This window comes from Marmota flaviventris, chromosome 18 (genome assembly GCF_047511675.1).
Source record: "Marmota flaviventris isolate mMarFla1 chromosome 18, mMarFla1.hap1, whole genome shotgun sequence".
Classification (NCBI taxonomy): domain Eukaryota; kingdom Metazoa; phylum Chordata; class Mammalia; order Rodentia; family Sciuridae; genus Marmota; species Marmota flaviventris.
The window spans coordinates 5,170,636-5,198,518 of NC_092515.1; the positions used below are offsets into that span (position 1 = coordinate 5,170,636).

The window sequence follows — 27,883 nt, forward strand, 5'->3', positions numbered from 1 at the left end:
ACTAGCGGAAAAGCTAGACCCGTCTGCTAGTGTACAGCTACGCTCACCTGTGGGCTGGGGGGGGGCAGAGGGGGGCGGGGGGGGTCCTGGGGCTGGGGGGCCTGGGGAGACCGCGGGTCGGGGTCTTGAGAGTTGGCAGGGGGCAATTCTTACTTGGGGAGGCTTCTCTTGACCACACTCTTGAAAGCCCACCCACCCTCCAACCCAGATCCCTGTGTTCCTCTTGGTTGATCCTCCTAATCTCCCATGCTTCACCCACTGCTGGGAGCCATTAGCCAAGTAGGTATGACAATTTCCTTGCCAGCGTACCCCATGTTGCAGTGACATTGAATGTAGGTGACCTTGTTCAAGGACCAAGGCGGATTAGGGCGTTCCCGGTTTAGGTTCCAGGTTTAAGGTTTAAGATTATTCCTGCTGGGAATAGGGCGTATCCTGCTGCCTGAGTTCCCCTTGAGTTCTCACGGGATTCAGACAGTATATTTTTGGGAGATAGAAGCCCAGTGGAGGTGGATTTGGGCAGAGAACGTGGATTTCCCCAGAACGTGATTGTAGACGGCTGGTGTGAGTTCGGGAATAAAGAGTTGCTGTTTGAATCTACAAGCTGTGTGGTGGCTCGTGATTGTGTGCCCAGCCAGACTGCGGCATTTGTGCCCAGCCAGACTGTGGCAACCCACTGCATACTTTCTGACCCACTTCAAACATTATGCTGATCAATTCTGCTTTTATCGCCTGACTGTCCCACTAGGACATAAGCTCGAGTAGGCAGAAATTGTGGTCACTACATGTCCTGGCTGTGTCCTCCAGGCTTGAAATATTGAGTGCATCATATTCACCCGTGAGCGGTCATTTAATCAGGGACAAGCACTTGGGGGCGGGCCTGGGAGTTCCACAGGTTAGACATAGAGATCACTTTGTAAGATGTGGCTGATGTGGATAAACAGGTGACACTCGCACCACCAGAGCAGGAGAGTCCCATGTGCTCCACATCCCTGCCAACGGGTGATGAAGGCCTCGTGTGTGTGTGTGTGTGTGTGTGTGTGTGTGTGTGTGTGTGTTAGGGCCGACCATGATTTTAATTTGCATTTCCCAGAGGGGTAATGTTATTTTCTATTCTTATAAACCATTTGGAAATGTCTCTGTGTTGTGGGGTACCAGTGTAAAGTCTATATTCATTAAAATAAAATTTTGTTGTTTTGTATTTTTATTTTTCTTGTTTTATAGCAGTTGTGCATTTGGATAGGAATTCTTTTTTTAGTTACACACATTGCAAATACCTTCACTCTTTGCTTGCCTTTCACTCTCTTAGTGTTGTTTTTCTAAATATTTATTATTATTATTTATTAGGGATTGAACCAAGCGTGCTTCACTACTGAGCTAAATCCACAGCCTCATTTATTTATTTATTTATTGAGACTTTTGCCGCACAATTCCAACCTTATAAAATCCATGACGACCTGTGTGTGGCCCAGGGGTCCTCCTGCCCCAGCAGATTATCCTGTTGATAAATCTCCTTCTGAGTCCAGGTTTGTCCTTTCCGTGAGACTGCAGGGTGACGTCCGCCCTCATCCTGGCCGCCTGGCCCTTGGGCACAGACCCAGGTGACTCTGGAGGACCCTGATGTACAGGACCCGGCTGCTCCTTGGCTCCTCTCTTGGCCAACTCCTGCCTCCCCTCCAGGTGCAGCTGGAAGGAGCTTCTTCCAGGGAACCTCTCCAACCTCCACTGCCAGGAAAGGACTCTGAGATGTTGTCACTAGTCACAGGCTGGAGAACAGAGGAGGAAAGAGACAAGGGACCTTTGTGACAATGACGGTTCCAAGCTAAATCCACAAAGAAACAAAAAGGCTCCCCCTCCCTCTCCTGCAGGTTGGAGACCCCTCATCAAGGTGACATCCTTCTGCTCTTAGATCCAACCTATCAGGGAGCAGCAACACCTTCCCTCCCTGGACTGCCCCTGTCCCAGGATTCTGCTCGCTCTGTGTCACCTTGTCCCTTATATCCACAGCCAGTGTAAGTTCAGGAGATATGGTTTACATTTCTTCTCCCCATAATGTCATTCAAACCCTCCTGGTCCCTTAACCCTGGTGGGTGTTTTTCCAGCTGCCATCTGGCCACGCTACTGGTGGCCCAGGGGACTGGTCTCAGGACCAGGTCTCTCCCCTGGGCCTGCATCCGTGCTGCTCACCAGCCCTTTCCTTCAGACACCTCTTAGTCTCAAAGCTGAACAACTCCCCTCCCCAAGAGCTTGTGCCCTTGGCCCCAGACCCTGGGCCCTAATGACCTGTTCAATATCTTGGGCTCCTATTTACAGGAACCTCGTCACATTGTGTTTTAGGAAGTCACCTATTTCTGTCCCTTCCCCAAACCCCAACCACTCATGAATTTGAGCCCCACCAATTGGTAGAAATAATTCACTGGGAAACCATTAGAGTTCCCAGATCTGGCTCTTGGCTCTGGGGTTTCAAGGTAAAGAAAATGAACATGGACTCATAGTGACTGGTCATCTCCAGGACAGTAAGCTTGAGGTCAACCACCAGACACTGTCAACTAACCTCAAACTGGGACTTTCCTGAAGAAACCAAATGTCTTCTTTTAAAAAAAAATGATACTAGGGATTGAACAAACCAACTTTCCTTAACCACTGAGCCACATACCACATCCCTGGAACATTTTTTCCTTTTGCTTTCTTTCTTTCTTTTTTCTTTTTTATTTTTTTTGAGACAGGGTCTTGTTAAGTTGCTGAGGCTGACTTTCTAATTGCAGTCCTCCTGCCTCAGCCTCCCCAGCCACTGGGATTGACCACTGAGCCTTTTCAATATTTTTATTTTGTGATAGGGTCTTGTTCAGTTGCTGAGGGCCTTGCTAAGTTGCTGAGGCTGGCGGTGAACTCGTGACCCTCCTGCCTCAGCCTCCCAAGTTACTGGGTAACAGGGGTGTGTCACCTAAGCTGATGTCTTAAGGTGAGGCAAGCACTGTGCCTCCTTCCTCCGAGGTTCCTGGGGGTGGCAGATACCATGCATCTGGCAAAGAATGGAAGGCAGAGAAACAGGAGAACCCAGCTACCCCCAGGGTTTCCTTCACAGGTGTGACGAGAAGGAACCAAATGCACTTAATTCTTTTACTTTTTGGAAACCAGACAAGGAGAGGAATAATTGCCCTTGTGGTGACCTTGAAAGGAACAAGTAGGGAAAGTGATGCAGGAGGCTCCCAGCACAGGCTTCTTTTTTTGACACTGGAGGAATGTCTGCACAGAGTGGAGACAGTTTGCTTGTCAGCTGGACAGAGGTCACTGCCCATGTCCTGTAGGTGGAGCCAGGGAGGCGGCTCAGCCCCCACAGTGCCCAGGACAGCCCACCACACCACAGAGTCCCCAGCCCCAAATGCCCAAATGGAAGGGTGCTGAGGGGGCTGAGCCCGGCTCCAGGCCACCCCCTGGGAAAGTGCGGGGGTGGGGAGGCAGGGGAGCACTGGGTGGGGAGGTGGGATCTGAGCCACAGGTGAGCATGTCCTGCCAAGATGGAGACAGCGGAGGGGACTGCAGTGGGCAGAACTGCGAAGGAGGCCTGGAGAGGCTTCCTGAGAGTCCCAGGGAGGACCAGGTGTGCTGAGCAGGGCGGGGCTGAGACAGGGCTCTGGAGGGGAGATGGAGAGTCCCCCAGGGGCTCACTGCAGGGGGTTAGGGGGGAGGACAGGGCTGGTGGGGACCATTAGGAAGCTCCCTTTGCTGATGCTGTGGGTGATGGGCTGTGGGTGAGGGGGCCCAGAGGCTGGGGAGAAGGCTGTAGGAATGGTCTGGGGAACAGAGGTCACAACCTGGACCTGGAGGTGGGGAAGAGGGCACAGATCAGAAGTTGGGGACTGTGGGAAGGGGCCACAAGAGAGAGAGGGAGAAGTGAAACATAACCCTGGCCAGGCCCATGGGAACCTTCTCCTTATAGAAACATTATCTAATACTTCCTATCTGCTAACTGGGACTTCAGCGGGTTTTCCCTGTGACAACAGGACACTCCCTGGATCAGGGGGCAGGTGGAGAGCAGCATACAGCTGGTACCTTAGGGGATTGTTAAGGTTTGGGTATGAGGTGTTCCCTGGAAATCTCCTGTGCCAATGCAGGAATGTCACAGGTGAAATGAGGAGACTGTGACACTGTCACCTAATCTGTGGATTAGTCCACGTGATGGGATAATAAGTTGAGGGATTACTGGGTGGTGATGGGAGGCATGTGGGGCTGGCTGGAAGAAGCAGTCCCTGGGATGTGCCTTTGGGGCTTTTACTTGTCCCTGGCTCTGCCCTCTCTTGTGCTCTCCTGTGCCCTGGGATGAGCAGCTGTCCTCCACCACGCCCTTCTGCCACGATGTCCCACCTCACCTTGGCCCCAGAGCAATGGAGTCTGCCCACCACAGACTGAACCTCTGACTGTGATTCCCACGTAAACTTCTCTTCCTCTGAGCTGTTCTCACCAGGTGTTTGGGCCACATCAGTGAAAAGCTGACAGTCAATTAGAAAATTGAACAATGACCTCAGCAGCACGTGGCACTCAACTGAATGCACTTTGACCAGTCCCCCAAAGCTGAGTGCTGCTGGACCCTTACCACACCCAGACCTGCACCAGACTGCTGTGCCACTTCCCTGAATCCTCAAGATGAGCCCTTGAGCTAAGTGGTCCTGTTATCCCCATTTACAGATGTGCAAAGGGAAGAAGGAAGAGATGGAGCTGTGAAGCAGGTATTAGAGTCCTGGAGATCTGACTTCAAGTTTCCATCCCCATCACCACCATCACCACCATCACCATCATCACCATCATCACCATCATCATCACCTTCATCACCATCATCATCATCACCCTCTCCATCACCATCACCATTATCACCATCACCATCATCACCATCACTATCCTCATCATCACATTTTGTTTCTTGGAACTGAACCCAGGGGCACTTTACCACTGAGCCACAGACCCAGCCCTTTTTAATTTTTTATTTTGAGAGAGGGTCTTGCTACATTGCTTAGGGCTTCTCTTATTGCTGAGGCTGGCCTTCAACTTGTGGTCCTTCTGCCTAAGTCTCCCAAGGCACTAGGATTACATGCACATGCCACTATGCCAAACCTATTATTTTTCTAATTGAGGTAAAATTCACATGACATAAAATGAACCATTTTAAAGCAAACAATTCAATGACATTTAGTACATTCACAATGTTGTGCAACTACCACTATCTAGTTGCAAAATATTTTCATAACCTCAAAATTATGAAACTTGTATCCACTAAGCAGAGGCTATCCATTTCCTCTTCCTCCACTTCCTGGACATCACCAATTTAATATCTGTTTCCATAGATTTACCTCCTCTGAACATTTCCTATTGTTGGAATCATACAATATGTGATAATTCGTGTTGGACTTCTCTCATGTAGCATCATGTTCTTGAGATTCATCCATGCTGGAGTGGACTTCCATGTTCAGTCCTTTTATGGCTGAGTGATACTGCACCATATGGGTAGGTCACAGTGTGCTAATCCATTCATCAGTTTATGGGCTTTTGGTTTTTCTCCACCTTCTGGCTGTTACAAAAGGGTTTAAAGTTTACCCATTGTTCTCTATTGCTTTCCCTCTGACAATTCACACAGTCTCTAGATTCTGTAGATACAGCTATGGAGAAGAGATGAATAAGATCCAAGAGGGGGAAGTTCTAGAATTTTCCCAGGGTGGTGGGAAGGACTTGAAGAAGCTTGTGCTGCAGAGAACATTGTCATTGGGTCTTGAGGCTCTTTATACAGTACCAGAGAGCTCCCAGGCCCAGGGAGGCAGGAGGAGGGGAAGACTCACCAGATCAGGAAGAGGCTCAGTGGCCCCTTACAGAAACAGGCAGAGAGGACCTCAACTGGCTCATGAGAGATTGGAGGATGAAAGTGTGAGACCTGTTCCACAAGATCCTGTGAGTGACAAAGAGCTTGGATCCTCTTTCTCCACAGTGTGAGACAGGAAGAGGAGAAGATGGTCATCTAAAATCCAGGGGGAAAAACCCTCACCAGGAACCAAATGGGCCAGCACCTGGAACCTGGACTTTTAGCCCACAGGACTTAGAAATAAATTTCTGTTAAGTCACCCAGTGCACAGTGTTTTGTTACAGCAGCTCAAACAGACTAAGACAAACTGTGTGCTTACTATTATAAAACAATAGCATTGCAAGATTGAAGGGGAGCAGGCTGGGTTGGGACCCTAAGGAGAATGAGGACAGAGTTTGGAGAAGAATGTCACCCTGGGGGCTGGGGTTGTGGCTCAGTGGTAGAGAGATTGCCCAGCATGTGGGAGGCACTGGGTTTGATTCTCTTCACCACATAAAAATAAATAAATAAAATACAGGTCCATTGACAACTAAATAATATTTTTAAAAAATAGTAAGGTTTGGAGGAAAAGGAACATCTTTGAATCGTCATGACCAAAATGTGTAGAAGTGGATATTAATTGAATGAATAAATAACCACCTAACTTAAAAAAAAAAAAAAAACGAATGTAGCCCTGGGACAGGTGAGAGGGGAAGTGGCCTTGGGATCCTTAGGGACAGCAGGAGGATGGAGTCTGTAAGGTGACAGTGGGTGTGTTCCTGCCTTTGCTGGTCCTGCACCTGGTCTGACCTCCTCCTGAGCTATGAAACCCAGGCCTTGTCTGAAGCTGAAACAGTCCCCACCTCCATCACACCCCGGGGAGGGTGGCTGTGCCCACCTGTGCCATCTCACATGGCCGGGTTCTGTGGAGACAGGATTGTTCCTCTCAAGTAACAGGAAGGTGGCTGTGGATACCTGTCCCCAGAGATTTAGGAAGGGGAAGGCGGTGGGTTCTGTGATGCTCCCCCTTCCTCCTCAGTCCTGGCTTTTAGGGACCTGGGCACCCTGACCTGGCACTCACAGGACACATTTAGCCTGACAGCTCTCTCCACCATCACCTCTGCTCCAGGGAGGTCACAGGAAAGGTGCAGTAGGAGCCGTGGTCGCGGGGCCCTGGTGTGAGGTGACCCTGGGGAGCGGGGCGTTCTCAGGCCTGGGGGAGAGGCTTGTGCTGCCTCGGGAAGGCGCGTGGCCTCTCTGTGAAGCTGGATGCCTCTGCCTCAGGGGTGTAGGCTGAGCCTACAGTGAAATGGGTTCAATCAAGGGGACTGAGGGATGGGTTGGAGGTGGGGTGTGGTTTCCTGAGTGTGGTCAAGGAGGGCCTGGCTGAGAAGGGAACACCAAACTCCATGACTCCGCCCACACCACAGGTTGGCTCCACCCACTGGCCACACAGAGAGGAGGGGCTTGCAGGCTCAGCTCCTGATTGGCTCTGGCGGCTGCTCCACGTGGCACCTGGAGCCATCTGTCCCACTGGCTGGAAGTGGAGTAAGCCTTTGGGGCCGCTGATTGGCTGCGAGGTGGGTTGTCCCTGTGAGGTCCAGGGTGGCCCAGGGCTGCAGTGAAGCCCTCCACCCCGTGCCCTGCACTGCAGAAGGACCCTGACTGGCTCCCTGGAGTGGCTTTGGTCCTGTGTGGGGCTCCAAAAACTGAGTAGCAAGAAGCCAGGCTGCTCCCTGATGGGTGGCTGTAGCCAGCCAGGCAGCTGCTGGCCATCAAGCCCCGGAATCCAAGACTCGCCCTACCGCCCTGCAGGCCTGTCAGTGTGCATGACCAGCTCCTGATGGTTGGACCCCAAGAGCGCAGACTCCTGGCCAATTCACTCAGAGCCCATCCCTTTACTGGTCAATGGTCCCTTTTCAGCATGTCCCCCTCAGTCACCTGGACCTGCAGAAGACAGCCAGTCTGCCACAAGGCAGCCAGTATGTGCTAGTGACCAAGTTCCTGAAGGGTGGAAAGCTCATCCCCTGGAGGATGGTTTCATATGGGTCACCCCCAGCCTGCCAGGCCGAGGCACCATTAGGTTCCACTTCTGTCTTCCTAAGATAGTCCTGCTCTAGGTCACTGGTCCCCAGCCCTGTGCCTATCCCATGGGTAGGGCAGGTAATGGGTTTCACTGTGGCCCATCTGTTCCCCTAGAAGGTCTCACTTTGGGACAGGCGCCCACAGGGCGTCAGGGGTTGTCTGCTGTCCCACTCCACCCCTTGTCCCTTCCCCCTCAGTCATGTTCTTATCCTGTCTGCTCTGGGGTCTCGGGAAACCCAAGTCTCAACCTCTTCCTTCATCACCACCTCCTCATCCTCATCCTCCTCCTGCTCTCTGGGGACATGGGTGGTGACTGAGCCACCAGGTGAGCTCTGCAGCCAACAGCCCTCAAAGCTGTCCCACGTGTGACACTCTGGTTCCCTCCTGTTCAGCCCCTTCATCAGCACACTGGGCCCCTCCAGGAGCCTGGAGACCTGGCAGGAGAAGGGACACTCTCCAAAGGGATGTTCCTCTGGGGCTGGGGTGGACCAGGAGATGAGAAGAACTTTCCAGACACCCTGAGGGGCTCTCAGAACATCCTGTGAGTCCACCACACCTTCATGGGACCCTCAGAGCAGGCCTAGGACAGGGGCTCCAGGGACAGATCCACTTCCCAGTGCTCCTGGGCTCCCTGCTGGCCTGGGACCCAGGACCCCCCTCTTAGCCTCCTGTCTCTGTACTCCCCACACCTGTAGGGGCCCAGTTCCCCTCTCCCCTGGCCTGGCTGGTCCCTTCCTGCATTCCTGAGAAAGCTGCCTGGCCCTGTCCATCCTGCACTGGTCACTCTGAGCATGTATGCAGCTGGTGCTCGAGGTTGGGCCAGCACCAGGGTTGCGAGGCCATGGGGTCCCTGGATCTCAGCAGCAGGAGGAGAATGGTGACGTCAGTGAGCAGGGCAGCTGGGCCCTGGGAGCTAAGTCATCCAGTTGGCAGGCAGTGGCCAGAGGCACTGTGACACTGTCATGTCTCTCCTACCAGGACATTGGGTCTGGCTGGCCTGAGGGCCAGAGCTCCAGTGTCCCAGGGCAGAGTGAAGGACCCTCAGGACCCAGGGTGGCTGCTGCCCTGCTGTGTGTGCTGTAGCACGAGCGGGTCCTGCCTGTGTCCATGGCCAGGGTTTGTGCATTGTGGTGTGTTTGTGTGGTATCTGTGGCCTCAGTTTGTGTCTGAGGTAGGTGTGTGTGTGCATATGTGGTGTGCACGTCAGCATCTGGAGTGTATATGTGTCCTGCCTGTGTGTCTGCATGTGTGTCCATGGTCGTTGTGCACATGTCTGAGGTGTGTATGTGGATTTTTGTGTGGTTGAGCTGTGATGTGTCTGATGTGTGTATGCATCTCAACTCTCAGTGCATGTGTGTGTCTCCATGAGGAATATGTGTGAATTTTGAGGTGTGCCTGTTTATATGTGTGAATGTGTGTTTGAATGTGTGCGTGCATGTGCGTGTGATATGGTCACTCTCTGTATGTGCATATTGGATTTTTTTGTGTGTCTGAGTGTGTATGTCTGTTGCCTGTCTGTGTGTGCTTGTGTGGATTATGTGTGCATCTGTATGATTGCTATGTTATGTGTGTGTATTTGCAAATATTAGTTTCTCAGGGATGATGTCCATGGGGGACATATTGAAGAGTCCAGTCCATCCCTCATTCCCCATAATATAATCCTATTTTGTTTCACTCCAAACTTCTTGTCACCAACCAGAATAACATGTAATACACTTAGTTATTATTTACCTGACTTTCTCACTATTAAGTTGTGTACCTAATGATGATTTTGTATCTCTTCTGCTTACTGCTGAATCCTTCCTAGAAAAATGTGTGGCATATGTGAGGTGTTCACTAATTACTTTAAGAATGGTAAGGAAATATAGAAATGCAAAATGAGATTGCTTCTCCAAGGGACTACTCTGTGCTCTTAGAGCATCCTGTCTGCAGTGATCTGATCCCAGCCTTCTGTGCCTTTGTGCTATGTGACGATGCCCTAAGGGAGAGATGGAGAAGGGCAAACCATTCCTCCCACACATGCACCTGCCTTCTGTCTCCTGGAGGCCCTTGGTTCCCACACAGTGAGCTGGTTTCCTAGTTCATCCACAAATTCCTATCAAAACACTTGTGTTTCTTTCTCTCCTTTCTGGTTCTCTCATTAGTAATGAGTGAAGTAAAATATCTAATGTGTTAATTTTCCCTGTATGACAGTCATGGTGGTGTCCCTCTTAGGGGAAAATCGTCCTTGGATGGAGTAGTGAAGAAACCCAGCTGTGCCTCTGTGCACGGGGTCCCTGCTTGGTCTGTGCTCTTGGCCTTAGAGACAGCGTCCCAGGCCTCCAGGTGGAGCAGATCCTGGGGAGGCCACAGGTGAGGAGGAAGCTGGCCCAGGTGGCCCCCCATGCAGGCAGGGACCAGAAGGAGAGGGGCACAGGGAGGTGGGGGATGCAGGCATGAGGTCCCCGTGCCCAGGTCTCAGTGGCACCCAGACTCCCTGCCCCTCCAGGACTCTGGGCTCAGGTCAGCCTGGGCTGAGAAGAAGCTGCAGGAAGCCTCTGGGCAGAAATTGGGCTGGGGCCTGCAGTGCCTGAGGCCACCTGGCAAAATGGACTCTCCAGACAGAAATGTGAGAAGACAGAGGGAAACCTCTGAGGGGGAAGAGGGAATAAATTCAGACGAAGAGGGGGGAAGCCCTGCGGGTGTGGGCTGCCTGGAGCAGGCTGCTCACCAGAGCCAACCTGATTCGCCCAGGGTCTGGGAGTGCTCTAAATGCCACTGTGAGTGACTCCTGCTCCTTACCAATGCTGTCCCAAGACAGCACGGCCACTCCCACCTGGTCACTGGGGATGTCCCTGGCTAACCCCCCCCTCACCTCAGGACAGCCTGAATCCCTAGCTAACACCCCCGGGGACAAGAAGCCCCAGCCTGGACACACACCCACAGGGTCCTGGACACCCTTGACCAGCTCACAGACAGCGTGTCACCAGGCCCCTCTGTAATCCCACCTCTGCACTGGAGTGTGGCCAAGGCTCTGCTCAGGGACCTCCATCCACCAGGAGACTCTGCCCAGGGACATCGCTGCAGAGGGGCTGCCACTGACCATGGTCCTTTTGTCCAGATGGGCTGTGATGTCCCCGGTTAATGGCCCTTTCTCCGACCTGGACACCCTGGGCCTGGCAGCACCTCACCCCCATCCTGCCCCCCTTCTCACTCTCCACCGCCTGGTGCTGTGCTCCCTGAGGCCCCCCCTCCTGGGCTCCTCCTGGCTCCCTGCTGCTTCCTCCTCACTCCCCTCCCGCACCACAGGGCCCCAGGCTCTCCTGTAGCCACTCTGGCCTTGATGTGGTGGCCCAGACTCTGTCCACTGGACCCTCCCGCAGCCCCAGCCTCTCCCTGGCACTTCCCGTCTCCAACCAGACGTCTCAGAGGCACAGACACAAGCTTCCAGAAGCCAAAATAAGGCCAGATCTTCTCTCGAAAATGTCCCCTCCTGCAGAGTTGGCAGTTTCAATTCTGAGATTTCCAGGGAACCCCAGTGGCGACACCCTGTGGGCTTCTGTGACCTCAGTGATGTGTGCGGAGTCTTCATCAGTGTCCACTCAGTTGTGAGATGGAGGCGGTGGGCTCTGGGCTGCTGCCCAGCGTGCACTGTGCCACCCTCAGCAAACCTGCTGCTTCCCGGGTGCCCAGAACCAGCTTCCCACCCAGACCGTCACTACCCTGCGCTGCGTCCCCCTGTTGGCCTCCTCGCCCCCCCCCCCCACCCTGTGCAGGCTTCCTGGGCGCTGCAGTCGGGGCGACTCCATTAAAGTAGGTCTCAGTTCATGTCCCTCTTCTGCTCAAGATGCAGAATAACTCAGATGAATCTACGTGGAATGTTGTAGAAGTAGGGATCTGGTCAAGCACCTGGAACAACTGGCAAGTTATCTGCTGAAGGAAGAGGGGATTTCACGGTGGCTGCCGACCCTGTGCTCAAACCATGGTGCGTCCAGAGGCCAGTCAGGGGCGAAAGGGGGAGCCAGACTGGGGCTGCTGAGCCGGGATCCTGGGGCACAGAGGTTCTCTGGGCCTGAGGAGAGGGAAAGGCCAGCGCAGTGGAGCGCAGTGCTCACCGTGGCCCTGCTTTTCCTGCCCCAAATGCCAGGGCAAGCTGCTCGAGGCCCCTCCTGTGCAGTGAGGGGCAGGTCCTGCTGATGGAAGGAGCCGGAGGGGAGCTGGCTCTGGGGAGTGGTTTTGCCTGAGGCTGAATTGAGAAGCACTTTGGTGCAGGTGGGCAGAGGTAATAGGGATGGGGGACACGGGAGGAAAGGGGCCAGGTCTCTGGTTGGGCTGTGGGGACAGAGTGCCATCAGGGGATGGAGAACCAGCAAGTGAAGGGGGTTTAGGGCTGTGTTAGCCACGCACTTCTGAGGTTCTGACACCCAGGACCCCGAGTCACTGCCTCTCCCCGAGCCAATCCCTAGGGCTGGGGAGGAGCCAAACCCCTGGGCAGTTCTCAGAAGAGGAAGCCCACACTCACATGGATCTGGAGCTCATCCCCTGGGCACGGAGGGGCGGACATCTCAAGGCCAAGGACTCCACTGGTGGAAACCCTAGGTCCAGAGCAGAGAAGGAGCAGAGGCGTGGTCCTGCCTCTGTCTTGGGTGCTATCTGGAGCAACAGGAGCAGGACCCAGACCCAGGTGAGGGTCCGAGGTTCCCCATTCTGGGGTGTGTTTCTGAGCACCACTGTGTACACCAGGTGTGTCACCTCCTGCCTGCTGGACACACACATGGCCTCATCCACACACATGGCCTTGGTCCTGCAGATGTTTTGGTAGGAGGTTGGGCGTGGGTAAGGTCCGGCCCTTAGGGCTCGGCTCCACCCAGGGCCCTCACAGCACTCCATCTGAAGTCCTTCCTGTGAGGGGAAACAGGGGCATCTTGTAGTTAAACGGAGGAAGTTGGGCCGCCAAAAGAGGAATTCAAGACCAAAAAAGAAAAAGTCCCCAATCTTGGGCACGCGCAGTAGCCCAGGGACTGACAAGTTAACTTTCACCAATGAACACCATTAGCACTGAGGTTTGCTCCCGCTCTGTGCATTTTGGGTGGAGAAAGATACTTTGGCTTGGGCAGAAGAGATCATGTGAAATTCAGCTGTCAATCAGGGTGCCAGTCAACACCAGATCCCCCAGGGGAGAAGGCAGAGAACCAGCACAGCCCTGTAAAAGCCAGCTCCACTGTGCCCATGGCGCCTTGAGCTACTCCCCAGCTCAACCTGTTCTGCGACACTTTCTCTTGCAATGAACCTCTGTCTCACCTGCCAGCCTCTCCTGTCCCCCTCAGTTCTGTGCTTGGGATGCCAAGAACCTGGACCTGGGACCCCGGCTCCCTAGCGGTGCCCAGTAAGATCACTGGCAAGACAGCCAGGAGGTAAACAGGTGCCAGCCAAGGTCGGTGAGTCTTTACTCTCTGCCACACTCTTTGTGGAACTTGTTGGGATTTGGGGTTTCACTGTGTTTTCCTTTTCACCTCCTGACGAGCCTGTTTCCCCCCACTTCTCAGCCACTGCTGCACGGAGCCCCACGGTTAGACTTAATCTGTGCTGGAAATAAGACAAAGCTCACCAATGCAGGCACGTTGTGCAATCATCCAGTGCCCCAACGCCACGGCCTTTCTAAAGGAAATAAGCTGGGCCCGAGCTCAATCCTCTTCGCTGACTGCTTCTCTGCTTGGGGCGTCCCTCTGGGCCCCCACGCCCTTCTCAGCCTTCTGCAAGCTCTCATTCCCTCCCGGCCACTCTCCCCTGGCCTTGCTTGTGGATGTCACGTCCTCCCAAACACCTCCTGTCCCTTCTGTGATGTTCATCACAAATTCCCTGCCTGTGAGGAATGGGGAGTATTAACTGTGGTTGTTTTCAAAACCAGGATCTGGATGACTGGACGCCATTGAAGGGCCCCAGTACAAGCCAGGGAATTCCGAATTCCCCTGAAGGGACATCAAAGTCATTGCCAGCTAGACCTCGTCTGTGGGAGACAGAACAATGGCCAGAAGCCCCTGTGCAAACCTTCCCGGCCCCTGCCAAGCCCCTCTTCTGTGCATCAAGACCTCTTGGGGCTCCTAGAGCAACCACCCCAAATCCAGATGCTCTCTTGTCTCTCGGGGAGACAAATAACCCCCTCCATACCTCCCACCAGAGGAGAAAGGGTCTTATTGAAATCCCAGCCACTGTGGGACATGCCTGGCTGCTTTCTCCTAACCTGTACCCGGGGACTCTGCTCTCTGTAAGGTCCTCTCGATGGTGACTGCACAGGGGAGGAGTTTTCTTTTTCTTCAGAACATTTTCCTGAGGTCCACCCTCTCCATGGACCTAATGGGCTCCCACATTTTTAAAATATTTGGGTTGAGACTGATTCAAAGGGCACTGTGGTCTGACATAGATGTTCTATATGCTCCTTTACTAGAATAATTATGGCCATTTCTTAAACAAACTTCTTCTTTTGTGAGCTCATGGTTTTTCTGGTGAATTCATCTGGGTCCTGCACATCTGAAATAATATTTTGTTTGTTCTGATTTGTTTCATTTTGTCTAACTGGAGTTTTTTAAGCCTATGGTTGTTTTTTTTTTTTTTTCCTGCCAACTTTATTCAGAGGTCAATTAATCATGGGTTAATTCTCAAATACCCTGGAAAAGGAAAGAGATCATCCCCTTATGGTGACGTGGATCTGCCTCGTGGATGGACAGCTGGCCACCTGAGCCATTGATTCAGTCCAGATGTGATCGGTAGACCCTGCCTCAGCCTTGCCACCTGTCCAGGCCTCCCGGGTCCATGTCCTACTCTGTACTCTCACTCAAAGGACATCTGTGATGGACTCTGTCTTCATTTACAGGGAGTCAAATCTGACAGTCCGTGTAATATTTCTTGTCTGTTTTCAGGTACCTTTTTGCACACCTGTGTTTTGCATGTGATACATGCTCTGTATCATTATCATGACACCAAAATCGACTTATAAGTAAATGAGCCCTCATAAATTCAAAGAAATGGAGCCAAGTAACTTTTATGACTTAAGTAAGCCCTTAATAAAAAGGTCAATTTATTTATTTATTTTTAAAAGGTCAGTTTAAACTGATTAAAAAGATAAAAATAGATGTCACTGAAATTACTAACTCATGTTTTTTTCTAGGTGGTTGGCCAATCAAGAGACCATTGGTTTCTATGAAATATTTATAGTGTCCATTGCTTTTAAGGTTTTTCTTCATCAGGAAAAGATGGCTCAATGTTTACTAGTTTTAACTTATATTTGGTTTTCATTGTTAACCTAAAGTTAACAGTTAAAAATGGGTAAATTAGATTTCACATCAATGAGATTAATCTTTATGAATGTGTTTGTTAAAGGAGACATAGGATTAATTTGCAAAGTTAAAATACAAAGCATCAACTACTAAATATATATGTAAGCCTCTGGCTTCTTAAACTCTATAAGAAATATTTGGTTCTACTAAATGTGTTTATATATATTGTTGGTAAGTGAAAAATCATTTTGATTGTTTTATTTCTGGGTTTTTTTTCACTAAAAGCAAGGTTACCAACAGTTAGGGCTCTAACAGATGTGATTCTACCTGGAAGAAGTGCAAAAGGTTTCACCTGTGTTCACATTTAAAATCATGTAAGGATTTGTCTAAGGTCGAATTTTTATATGATGATATAAAAACCAAAATCTATTCCTCTTAAAACAATGAAGTCTTAGAACATTAATCTCTCTTATCTATCTATCAAGATAATTTCTTGTTTCTATTAGGTGTTATTACTTAGGGTAACTAAGTCTTAAAGTAATTAGGAAATCTAGATAATTTAAACATTTTAAATGATTCTTTGTAACCATGATTAAACAAACAACAGTTATTTTAGGTTACCAACACCCTAAGCATATGTGACTAGAGATATGTATGCATCTGAGAACTAAATATGTTTGTCCAAGCATTATTTGAAAGTTATTAACATGAAAGCTACTTAAGTTTAGCATCAGATAATAAATCTATTTCTGATCAGTAACACTGTTTCTTAAATTTATAAAGGATTTTATATGTGATTGAGTTGATAAATTTATGAGTCTTTGTAGAGGCTAAAAAGATGCCAAAGATACATTATTGATATTATAGAAATTATGTTTCTTAGTTTAGAGCTATTATACAAACTAGGTAAGTTCTTGTTCTTGTTACCTTCCCTTGGAAACTCTTGCCTGTAAGATAATAAGCCATCACCTATAGGATAGGATATAATGCTGACTTCCAGTACTAGTACTAACCATGTTTAGATGGTAACTGTGCAATTACAGACTTTAAGGTTAACACCATGACTCCACTTCAAGACTCTTTAAGACTGGATGTTTAAGATCAAAACTGGATGTTTAAGACCAAAGCCAAGGAAGTAGAGGGGCCAAGGAAAAAGCAGCTAATATTTTAGCCTTTACTTATAAGGTCAACTGGGATCCAGGGAATGATAGGACCCCTCAAAGGGCCCTGCAACTCCAGTGTCACCCAACCTCCTAATCAGGGGAATCATGAGGACCCTAGAGAACAGGAAGCCAACCAGTATACATTCTGCAAAGAGGTGGGTCATTGGTTAGGAAAATGTTCTTGATGCTTCCAAGAGAAGCACATGTGGTCAAAAAGACCCTGACCCATCCTGGAAAATGGCACAATTGGTAGAGGACAAAAAATCAAAGGATCCAAGAGGTTGCTCACATGTTCCCAATAGTGACTCCTGAGGAATCTCAGCCGACGCTGACAGTAGATAGGAAAATGGTCTACCTTTGAAGACTCAGTCTTAAACACCCAGCAGGAAAGTATAACCAAGCCACTGTCAAACATGGATGTTTGAAAGAAAAGACAGTGAATCTCTTGATGTAAGTTGAGATGTGTACATGAGTCAGCCCTCCCAAGAGGAAGGGACACTGGGGGGTTGTCATAATGAGAGGCTGCTGTGTGGGAGAGGCTAAGAATAACTACCACAAAGCACCGATAGAGTCCCAAGTCTGTCCTGAGTCAATTTGAGCCTAATCTTGCAGAACTACAAATCCTCCTAACCACCTACGTGAGCAGACTCAATGTGTATTTTTGGTTTTGCTAGTATATCTAGCCCCAATACGAATAGAGCCCCTAATGACCAATCTCCACTCACACCTTTAACATCATCCCTAGTGCAGAATGGGCTATACAGCCAGTTCCTCCCCTAGGAAGATGGGGGCAACCGCTGGAGGGGGCACAGAGGTCGGAGGACTAGCGACCTCTCTCTCCTATCCTCAGGGTTTGTCCAAAGGTCTTTCTGAGAGTCTAGAGGAAAAAGCAAAAGGCATAATTACCCTTCAAAACCAGGAGGATTCTGTGTCTTCTTGGAGGAAGAATGTTGCTTTTAGGCAAACCAATCCGGGATTGTTAGAGATACAGCAAGAAAGCACCAGATGGTACCTTCCGAATCCAGTGGTTTTAGAGTCATGGGGATTTCATGGTCAAAAATGTAGAACTGGGTGTCTTGGTTCTTACCTTTGGCAGGAGGTATAGATATATGTGTGTGTATATAGATTGTTGGTAAGTGAAAACTCATTTTGGTTCCTCTGTTTCTGGGTTTTCACTTAAAGCAAGGTCACTAGCAGTTAAGACTCTAGCAGATGTGATTCTACAGGTAAGAAGTGCAGAGGTTTCGAGTGTGTTCACAGAGCAGAGGGGCTGGCCATGCCCAGGAGACAGCTGCCTACAGCCCAGAACCTTCAGGTCACTCCCTGAAGCAAAGCTGGGACGTCCTTTTCCTGGATGAGGGCTTGGGTTTTCTTCCAGAGGAGGAACGGTACCTAGGGGTGAGAGTGGGTGCAGGTCCTCAGCCCTGGTCCTCTTCCCTTCTGAGAAGAGGAGTCCCCTCCTCCCCTGCTCTAGCCTGCTGCTGCAGGTGACACCAGGGAGAGGAGCAGCTGCGAGGCCACTGACAGGCACTCCTGCTCAGACGAGCTGTGGCCAGCTGGGCCAGGCCTGTGGCACAAGTGCCCCATGAGGCAGTGAGGGCGAGGCTGGAGTGCAGGCAGAGGCCGGCAGGAGGCTGAGGCTCTCTGAAGAGGGAGGCTGGCAGGGGAGGGACATCCCACCTTCAGAGGGACACCAGCACTCACAGGTGACAGGAAATGGCCTAACAACACCAGGAACAGGGGTCCTTCCAGGGAAGACAAGGGACTCCCTGGTGTTACTCCTCCTGGGGACTAAGGACAGAGGTACCTGGCGGAGGTGAGGGGCAGGGGAGGAGTGTAGAGCGGGCAGTAGGGGAGCAGGCAGGCCTCTCCTCTCTTCTTCACTGGAAAGCTCAAGTGACCGCTGTGGGATCAAGAGGCTGAGCTTAGAACGCAGCCCGTTTTAGGGCCATGGCAGGCATCTCCATGGCAGGACCCTGGGACCCCTGGTCCTGGTCCTCTCTCATGGACAGCAGTGGAGGTGGGCGGCCTTGCTCCTGAGCCGGCTGGACCCAGGAGGACTCCGCTCTGGATATGTGAGCACAAGGTACAAAGGGCTTCCCACCCCGTGTCCTAGGGCCCAGTCTGCATGGTCTCCACGGAGTGGGAGCAGGACAGCCAGGGTCTCTTGGAGGCCCAGCTTAGTGCCTGCATCCCACAGAGCCCAGGCCTCTGGGGACCCCCAGACCTGAGACTAGGACTCTCAAGGTTGTCACAGGAGGGGACAAAGATATTCCAGTTGTTTGGGGAAGGGAGGGTCTGTCAGGAGTCCAGCTGCAGAGAAGCAGGGACCTCCGGGATTTGGGACGCAGCAGCGGCCCTGTGAGGTGGAGCTTCACACTGGGCCTGGCCCCTGCATGGGCTCTTCCTGCTGCACCTTGTCCTGACTCCCTCTGGGCACTTTGCTTTTCCAGGAGAGAAAGGAGGGGCAGCTGGGGTCACTCCTGTCCAGGGTTCTGTGCTCTCAGGGTGGCACCTGGCACACACAGGGTTGAGGAGACCACAGGTCCGAGGTGTGGTGTGAGACCAGGGGGAAGCCAGGTCTTAGGAGAGCTCCTCTGTCTTGGAAGTGGCTCTAGAGTTTGGTGGCAGCAGTGGCCACACTGCCCACCTCTGTGGGAGTGCTGGCAGTCCCCAAACTTGGGGATCTCATAGGAGCCATCTTCCCCATAGCAGGCAGACACGCTGGGGAGAGTCTTCCATGTCAAGCAGTTGCACTTCTCAGAAGGACAGGGGACACCGAGGTTGTGTCTGGACACTGTCAGCACCACCTTCCTCTGTGCCCCGTGGGCGGGAGCTGCAGGACCTGCAGAGGACCCTCCAGGTCTCCCGCTGCACTTCTAGGGGTGCAGGACTCGCCCGTGCTTGCCTCAGGCCTCTGGTCAGCCCTGAGGGGAGCAATGAGGGCCCAGCCCACCTCCCAGGTGCTGCTGTGGGTCCAAGCTCGGCCCTCGGCCGTCTCCTCCATTGCTCTGGGTCCTTGCAGCCCCGGCCTTGCCCATTTTGAAATGCGGTTTGTTCCTTTGTTGCTGAGTGTGGCTTTTTAAAAACTGGGATCATTTCTTTTGGTAACTGATTTTGTTTTGTTTTGAGAGTCCTCGATGCATTCTGGAGACTGACATTCCCCTATTTTCTGGTGTTTTCTTCCAGAGTGTAACTTGTTTTCTTATCCATTTGGTGGTCTTTTGCAGGAGAGCAGGCTCCTGTGCCCTGACATCTGAGCTACGCCTGAGACCATACGGTGACAGGGTGGGAGGGCTGAGCCAGGCCATGGACAGGGGCAAGGTCTGTGGAGCTCAGGCAGCTGGTGGGCTGAAGGAGTCCCGGCCTTAACCCCGGAAGCTAAAGATGGTCCCCTGCAGACGTGATTCAGTTACGGACCTTGAGCAGTGGGGACCATCCCGGAGCATCCAGCAGGCCCCTGAATCCTGTCACGAGGGTCTCTCTGTGGGGGAGGAGGCGCCCGTTCCAGGGGAGGACGCCGGGCACCCAGAGAGGCAGAGGCAGAGACCGGGGTGCGGCAGCCAGGGGGCCAGGCTGAGGACCTGGGAGAAGCCGGGGGTGCACCCCCCCTGAGGGTCTCTGCGGGGAGGGACGCCTGCGGGACACTTATATTTGGGCCCAGGGACACTGATTTCAGATTTCTGGCCTCTAGAACTTTGAGAGAGTGAAAAGCTCTTTGCTGGAGACATCAGCTGTGACGCAGTTTGTTTCTGGAGCCACCAGAGAAGGATGGGGCCGGGCTTCACGGGCAGCTGAGGGGACAGCAGAGAAGGACCTGGGCCGAGGCCTCCTCGTCCATCGCCTGCAGCTGTTTGGAAGGCTCTTGGTCTCCCTTTGCCACCTCCCTTCTTCCAGGTTTTGCTGGGACTTTCCCAGGGGAGCCCCACGACTCCATGAAAACTGCTGTCGTCCATGACCTTAGACCCAAGGTCGGGCCCTGGACCTGTCAACACTGCTGGAGGAAGACGGGGTGCAGCTCCGTGACCTTGGCCTTGGCAATGATCTATTTTTTTTGCTATGACCCCAAAAGCACAGATAAGAAAAGCTGAAATAGAGAAATGACATTGCAGCAAGATGGACAGCTTCTGCCCAGCCAAGAAGGTGATGACTGGGATGAAGAGGTGACCTTGGAAAGGAGAGGACACTCAAGGGCAAGGGCCTATGGTCCAAAACGCACACGTGGAGGGTGCCCCAGGGGACAAGGTCAGTGATGTGCACACATTTCACAGCAAGAAAACAAATGACCCAATTAGAAATGGTCAAAGACCTCAATGGACATTTCTCAAAAGGAGGTACATATGGCCAGCAGTTATATTTAAAAACACACCATGTCACTAATCATCAGGAAAATGCAAATCAGACACACAATGGGAGGTCTCCATGCCCCCTCTGTGTCAAAAAGAGAAAAGTATTGGCAAAGACACAGGGAAAGAAGCCTCTCTGTGGGGATGTCCATCAGCAGAGCCGCCGTGTGGAAGAGCACAGCCCCAACACTAAGAGAAGGACCTGCTTAGTCCCACTGTGGGAGTCAGTGACCAAAGCAAAGAAATGAGCTTGTCAGGCTGGAGTGGTGGCTCAGTGACAGAGCTCTTGCACAGCACGTGGGAGACCCTGGTTTTGATCGTCAGCACCACATAAGAATAAAACAAAACAAAGTTATAAAACATGTTAAAAGAAATGAGGCTGTCAAAGAGAGACCTGCAGCCCTCGTCCATCGCTGCACTATCCACAATAGCCAAGGTATGGGACCACCTACATGTCCACCAGCAGGCAGTTGTATGTGACAAAGGGATGCACACCACACACACAGAGCATGATCTTACACAACCTTAGAAAAGAAGGAAATCCTACCATTTTCAAAAGTCACACGAGTGTGGACAACAAGACGTTAAGTGAAATAAGCCAGAAATAAAAGGACTAATATCCCATCTGTCATTTTATGTGGAATGTGACAAATTCTCATCCAAATGTAAGACTACAGGGTGGTGGCAGGGCTGGGGTGGGCTAGGAGAGAGGAGGGTCCAAGGGTACAGAGCTGCACCTGGGGGGGTTGAGGGCGCCCAGGGGACAAGGTCAGTGTGATGTGCAGCGTATTTCAGCACAGCCAAGAGAGCTCCTTCCTATCTCCCATGACAGAGCAACAGGGCAGACTCTGTCGGGCACAGAGCATCTTCCCACAGCACAGGGTGTGCCAGGTGGAGCGCAGAGGGGCTGGTGGTGTTGAGGGCGCTCACCTGGGAGTCCCTGTGCTCAGCCCTCCACGCTGTAGGGGAGTGTCACAGCTCAGTGCTGCACACAGTGAGCCGATGTCACTTCTATCTGTCCATAAGAGAGTGACATTAGTGATGGTAACAAGAGAGCACAGTGGTGCATATTCACAAGAGCCTCGTTGTGCATAAATACACATGAGTTTTGCTGGTCAGTTGGACCTCATTGAGCTGGAAATATTTCTTGACCATGTCGAAGGCGTCCACACGAATGATCAGAACTAACAGAAAAAGCGGCTGTCGTGAACGTCAACAATGACAACTGTGTTTGCTCTTCACCAGCCCAGGGTACCTCACTGTTCCCAGTGACACTGTTCCTGGTGAGACCCACAGGCTGGATTCTCTCTCTGTCCCCAGGGTGCAGACAGCTCCCTTCCCAGGATCCCTCATGGGTCCAGGGCGCGTCTCAGAACCCACCTCCCCCCCACAGCCCTGCTCCTCTGTGCACCAGGCCACACCCTTCGGGTGTCAGGGAAGCATTCTGCATTGTCCTGCCCTTCTCCCCACTGACCACATCCCTGGACACTCTGCCCTTCCAGCTCTTCCCAGTGCGTCCTCCCCACACCCTGCCTGGTCCTTCCTCCCCCAGCTCCTCAGGAGACTGTGTGGCCCCTTCCCTTCTCTGAGCAGCCAGGACCCACTCTGGCCCCTCCTGACCAGGGCAGCTCAGGGTCCTGCCATAAAGTCAGCTGCACCCAGGCCCTGCTGTCCTCACAGACCCTGGGTCCTGGCCTCAGCCTGCAGGGCCCTCCGCACCCTGCCACCACGGCATCCGCCTCCTTCTCCCTAACACTCCACAGAGAACAGCGGGTGCCACTGTCTCTGAGCCATGTCACCCTGCTCCTGTACCCCTGTCCCAGGTCCCTTCCTCAGGGATCCCCAGCCTGTCTCCCTATCCCCCACCGGCTTTGCCCTAACACCACCCACAGCCATGGCCCCAGAGCCTGCTGCCCGCCACCAGCTGCCCCCCTGCACCACCTCTGACAGACACCCGTCAGTGCCATGTGTCCTCACCCACTGTTTATGACTGTTCCCATTCCTGCCACCTCTGCAGGGACGGCTGCTTGATGGCAGCTCCCGGGGAGACCCTGGGACAGGGAGGACCTCCACATCAGTGACGTCACAGGCCCTAATCACGGGTGGACGCTACCCCCAACACCTGCAGGAACCTCACACACACACACACACACACACACACTGGACCTGAAGGAGGACCGTGACGTGCAGAGGCAGGAGGGGGCGGAGCTGCGTGTCGGGAGCAGGGTCTGCACCTGCCAAGTCTCGGACCCCAGCAGCCGGGCCCTGAGGGTGTGGGAGTCTGCAGAGGGGGGAGGACGGCTCTGGGGAGAGTCCACAGCACGGCCCTGGGAGGCCCTCTCTTCCAGGCTCCCGTGTTCCCCTGTCACCATCCATGAAGGGGACACACAGCTGGTCAAGCCGTGGAGGAAGTGGGCACATGCTGGACGCTGGTGCTGGGGACAGATGTCAGTAGCTGAGGCTGATCCAGGGAGCAAGGGAGACAAGGACGAGGAGTGTCCAGGGGTAGGGTGGACAGACATCAAGGAGGCCAGGCTTAGGAGGAAATAAAGGCCAGGTGGTGACTAGGGCGCCAGGGAGGTGACGCAAGGTTGAGGTGGGGACCCACCTGGCTCTGCTGTAGACAGGGGCCCTTGAGCCAGGGTCAGACGGGGCCCCAGCAGGAGGGGTGGGCTTCAGGACGGAGACAGGCAGCTCACCTGCAGCCATGGGGGGTGGCCAACGTGGGAAATGATGGGGGAGGGTTCCCTGGGCAAGTGGGAGGCTGAGACGCTGCGTCACTGACCTGGGACTAACTGGTGGCATCATTTCCACACTCCACACCCATTGTAGGCCCCGCTGCCCTCTTCCTGTGTGATGTCACTCTGAGGGAAGAGAACAGGACCTTCACCTGGACAGCCTGGTACAAGGGACCGTGGTCCCTGCCCTGTGCCCTGTCAGGGGCTGGAGGTGACTGAGGGAGACAGATAAGGCCTGGCCTGAAGCCCTCCTTGATGAGACCTGCTCCCCCCATGTTGGGCCAGAACTGGGGACAGACAGCGATGGCCCATGGCCCAGGCAGAGTCCTCAGCACCCACTAGCCCCTGCCAGGCACCAGTGCCCTTGACCACTTTGAGTCCCCTTTGCTGGACTCTGGGATTCAGTGCCAGATGCCTGCCCTGCCCACACCTCCTCTCCATCCCTGGGTAGCACTGACCTGAGCAAGATGAGGCAGAGACCGAGGAGCAGGATCTTGACAGCCACCTCCCCGATGGCCACCAGGACCACCTGGGCCATGGGCTCTGACCTCCCTGCAGAAAAGTGGACGAGGCCAGAGTCACCTGCTAATCCACAACCCGAGTCCCTCCTCTCACCTGAGGCCATGGACATGGCTCCTCCAGGCCTCCTCCATCCCTAGTGTGGGGCCATCAGCCCAGGCCTCCCCCCAGGCCCTAACTGCCCAGCAGCTGGACAGACAGGACATAACTTCCTCATTGTCACAACGAAGTCTTTCGTTAATCGATTTAACCAAAAAGAAAATGAACAGAAAACACACAGAACTGGAGCACAGAGTGGCCAGTCACAGAGTTGGGGGTCGGCAGGGTCACTGTCCAGTGTTTGTAAAATCCTCCTAGGGCTCCAGTGACCAAGGACCCAAACACCCAGGCTAAAGCAGGATCCCAGGATTTGAAAACACCCCGTCTGAAGGGACCTACAAATGACCACATGTACACATTACCTTCACAGGTACCTTCATGCCAATCAAAGTTGCAGTGAGTGTCCCCTTCACACCCACAGCAGAGCACAGTTTGCACAAAGGAAAACCCCAGTGTTGGTAAGAGTGTGATGAATTCAGGACACGTGGACAATGCTGGTTGGAATTCAGAGTGTCTGACACTGGGGGTGGGGCTGTGCATCCTGACACAGGGACAATGACAAGAGCCTTGGTAGCTCCACTGTTTGTAACTGCTGAAGGAACAGGAAACCTTAGCTCAAAGGAAATCTCTTACACCAGCCCTCCCAGCAAATGTTCATAATGGCCAAAGGGAGGGAACAGCCCTCCTGTCCTTCAACTTGTGAATGGATGAGCAAACGTGGTCTTGCACACAATAGATACTGGACACTTGGGAAGGAATGCAGTGCTCCTCTGTGTTACAGGGAAGAACCTTAAATCACTGTCTGGTGAACGAGGCAGAACAAAAGCCACTTTTGTGTGATTGCACTTCTATGCAACATCCAGAGAGCAAATCCACAGAGACTAGATCAGGTTAGTGTTGGCCAGAGGAGGAGACCTGCTTCGTGGGTGCAGGGCTTCCTTCTGGGGTGATGAAAGTGCTCTGGGACTTCACAGAGGTTGTGGGTCACATCACTGCACAGGCACAAGATGCCACGTCTTGTGTAATGTGGATTGTGGTGGGTTTTATCTCAATAAAAATGTATGGATGTAAATTTATAAACTACAGGGAGATTGAAATTTGACCTGACATGGGCAGAGATCCAAGGGTTCTTCCAGGAGTAGAGGGTGTCGCTCAGTGGTGAGTAGGTCCTGAGCCCTGGGTTCAATCCCCAGCACCAGAAGCACAACCAGACAGGAAGTCCTCCCCACCTGGCTTGGTGGACACCCTCACTGCCCCTCGCTGGTCGGAGTTACTGTCTCCACTCTGAGGGGAGAAGCACCTGGTCATGCTCCCAGAATGAGAAGAGCTTGGGACCCAGGTGCCTCTGGTTCAGGAGCTGAGCTCACTGAGTGCACACCCAGCTGTGGACGGAGACTCAGGACCGTCCACTGCCCACTCCCGTGGGCTGAATGGACTCAGAGCCAGGACGGCCAGTTGTGGAAGACCCCACAGAACAGGGTCCATACTTGCATTGGGACACCTTCCTCACAGGGAACGAGGACCCTGAGTGCGGTTGACATGCACTGACTTCTCGGTCCTCAGGTGACATTCCAATGTTTGCCGCAGCCTGCATGGACACTGGCCACTTCTGGGAGGGACCTAGGCTCTGGGGACAGCCTGCTGTGCATGTTCTGCGTGTGCCCTGGACTGTGCCTCCTCCCACAAGCACTTAGAGCAAAGTAGTTGGGGAATAAGAAGAGGAGGCTGGAGGCGGGTCCAGGAGGAGGCTGGGAGGGGGCTTGGGAAGCCCAGTTCTGCTGTGAGAGTGTCACCCTGTCCCTGTGGTGGTGAGGGGCAGATGCTGGAGTCCCAGGGATCCTGGGAGGGAAAGGACAGAAGGTCAAAGCCGCTGTGGGGCTGAGAGTGGGAAGGGGTCCCTGAGGTCTCCAACATGAGGTTCTGTCACCAGGTGAGTCCAGCATGAGGGGGACCCAGCCCTGCCCTGAGCTGAACAGGCCTCCACCCCCAGCCCCAGCGAGGCCCCTCCCTGCCTGGGCCAGCCCCTGGGGAGACACTGACTGCAGGGTTCTCTGCAGCATCTGGACAGGAAGGTGGTTTTTTCCCCTTTTAGTTGGATTGAAGATAAGACAGTGTGGGAGACCAACCAGGCATGTGACTGAGTCACTCCCTGGCTGGGTGATTGAGGCATGGGGTCGCAGAAATGCCACTAGAGTGCCCCGCCCTTCTTGGGTTCCAGGACTGGAGGACAGTGTCTTGTGTAGAGGCCTGTCTCTCCACAACCCCAGGGACCAATCACTACACCTGACCTTGCAACTCTGCCCCCCTTGACCTTCATTGGACTGGATTTTCCCCAGAATTTAGAGTTCCCCAATAAAAGCCCACTCCAAAGCATGCTTGCCCTCTCTCGCTAGCCTCTCCTGTAGATCCTCGCTTGAGGCAGAGAGCAAGAGGAGCCATCCTGGAGCTTGGTTTAAAGGTAATTTGTCTGTCTGTGTTTTATTTCTAACTCCCTGAGAATTTCCCTGAGTGACCGAACAGCTAATCATCTGCGCTGGCATCAGCCAATAAGGCAGCACTCCGCACACCCACCCCGTAACCACAGACACAGAGAGACAGGGCCTGTGCCCTAACAGGTCCCTGACTCAACCAGGCCCCCAGGACATGAACAAAGTGTTCCTAGCCCTGGAATCCAAGCCTCCTTCCCTGTACCTCACACCCCCAGGGTCCCAGGTGTCCTGGCCCATCACTCACAGGTGACATTGAGCTGGATGGTTCTCTCTGTGGTCACACCAGTTGCAGGGAACTTCACCTGACAGGTGAGGTTGGTGCCATGGTACTGGGGCCGCGGGGTGAGGGTGAGCACCGAGGAGTGGATGATGTTGGGGCCCAGGGAGGACACAGAGGGCCCTTCCCAGGAGAAGGTGGGTGGCGTCCCCTGCTCACATGCCCAGGGCACAGAGCAGGTCAGGTTGCTGGGACGGCAAGACTCCAGGGTCCCAGGGACGCGGATGTCAGGGCTGTGGGTCAGGGCTGGTGAGCAGAGGGGACAGGGAGGGTCAGGAGGGAGGGTGGGAGGTGGGGCCCTGAGAGAAGCTCAGGCTCTGACCCAGCTGCTCCCTGAGCCCCCAATGCTTGACCCCAGCTCCCCCAGGGTCCCACCCAGCCCTGTTCTGTGACCTCCCTGAGGCTGCCCTGGAGCTGGAGTCTTACCTGTCACATGCACAAAGACCTTTTCCGTATAATAATTCCACTTAAACCTTCCTTTCTCCAACTTAAATAAGTAGCAGCCACTGTCACTGCGCTTGGCGTCTCTGATGCTCAGGGAGCAGGTGTTGGTTCCTGGGTCCCCGAAGAGGTGGAATCTGCCCTGGGTCTCCTCCTGCACTCTCCGAGTAGAGTTGTTTGTGGCCACAGGACAGCCGTGGTCTGTATTGTCCCCTGCATGGAACCAGGAGACAGAGACGTTGCCAGTCTCTGAGCCGCGGTAGGAGAAGGTGCAGGGCACCAGGACACACAGACCCTCCTGCACCGTCACGGACTCGGGCACATCCACGCTGTGTTCTGGACCCTGAGGGGAGGGCCCCTGGGGAAGCCGAGGGTCATCACAGGGCACACTCCTCGGCCCCTCTGCACAGGCCCCCTCCACTGCCCACAGCAGGGACAGCAGCAGCAGCAGCCGCAGCATCGGGAGGCAGAGGGTCCTGGGCTCCTGGGACTGAGCAGAGCAGCCAGAGCCTGCGGAGGGGAAGCTGCAGGACCCACGGAAGCTGGGGAGGGGCCGAGGCCTGGGCGGTTCTCAGAAGAGGAAGCTCAGACCCGCTCACCACTGCAGGCCATCTGCTCTGTGCCGAGGAGGGACACCCACAGCCAGAGA

At 53.3% G+C, this 27,883-nt stretch overlaps 1 protein-coding gene and 3 long non-coding RNA genes across 12 annotated transcripts in view; 3 read left to right on the forward strand and 1 right to left on the reverse strand.

Moving 5' to 3' along the window:
* Positions 1-12,548, forward strand: part of LOC139702740 (uncharacterized) — a 28,200-nt gene extending 15,652 nt beyond the window's left edge. For both annotated transcript variants that reach the window (XR_011705335.1, XR_011705334.1), the window contains 2 exons: positions 11,736-11,873; positions 12,488-12,548. This is a non-coding gene — a long non-coding RNA (uncharacterized lncRNA). The remainder of the gene's footprint in view (positions 1-11,735; positions 11,874-12,487) is intronic.
* On the forward strand, positions 3,463-6,109 carry LOC139702742 (uncharacterized). 2 transcript variants are annotated; one of them, XR_011705338.1, is made up of 3 exons: positions 3,463-3,598; positions 4,684-5,496; positions 5,972-6,109. It is a non-coding gene; the product is annotated as an uncharacterized lncRNA (long non-coding RNA). The 2 variants fall into 2 exon arrangements; XR_011705337.1 differs by lacking the exon at positions 3,463-3,598 and having other exon boundaries at positions 4,515-5,496.
* On the reverse strand, positions 11,334-27,858 carry LOC114081442 (myeloid cell surface antigen CD33-like). Of its 7 annotated transcripts, none has more exons than XR_011705329.1 (6): positions 27,220-27,858; positions 26,761-27,039; positions 23,868-23,961; positions 23,457-23,535; positions 12,411-12,790; positions 11,334-11,821 (listed from the first exon to the last, which is right to left on the reverse strand). XR_011705329.1 is itself a non-coding variant. In XM_071604773.1 (6 exons), the coding sequence occupies exons 1-5, from the start codon at positions 27,610-27,612 to the stop codon at positions 23,463-23,465; spliced, it is 738 nt and encodes a 245-aa protein (XP_071460874.1). In that variant the 5' UTR covers positions 27,613-27,630; the 3' UTR covers positions 21,286-23,206; positions 23,457-23,462. The 7 variants fall into 7 exon arrangements, 5 of the variants coding, with proteins under 5 accessions (XP_071460872.1, XP_071460874.1, XP_071460871.1 ...); XR_011705328.1 differs by lacking the exons at positions 11,334-11,821; positions 12,411-12,790 and adding exons at positions 21,286-21,855; positions 22,649-23,206; XM_071604773.1 differs by lacking the exons at positions 11,334-11,821; positions 12,411-12,790 and adding an exon at positions 21,286-23,206 and having other exon boundaries at positions 27,220-27,447; positions 27,549-27,630.
* On the forward strand, positions 12,814-14,974 carry LOC139702739 (uncharacterized). Its single transcript, XR_011705330.1, has 2 exons — positions 12,814-13,322; positions 14,520-14,974. It is a non-coding gene; the product is annotated as an uncharacterized lncRNA (long non-coding RNA).
* Positions 27,859-27,883: the final 25 nt, after the last annotated feature.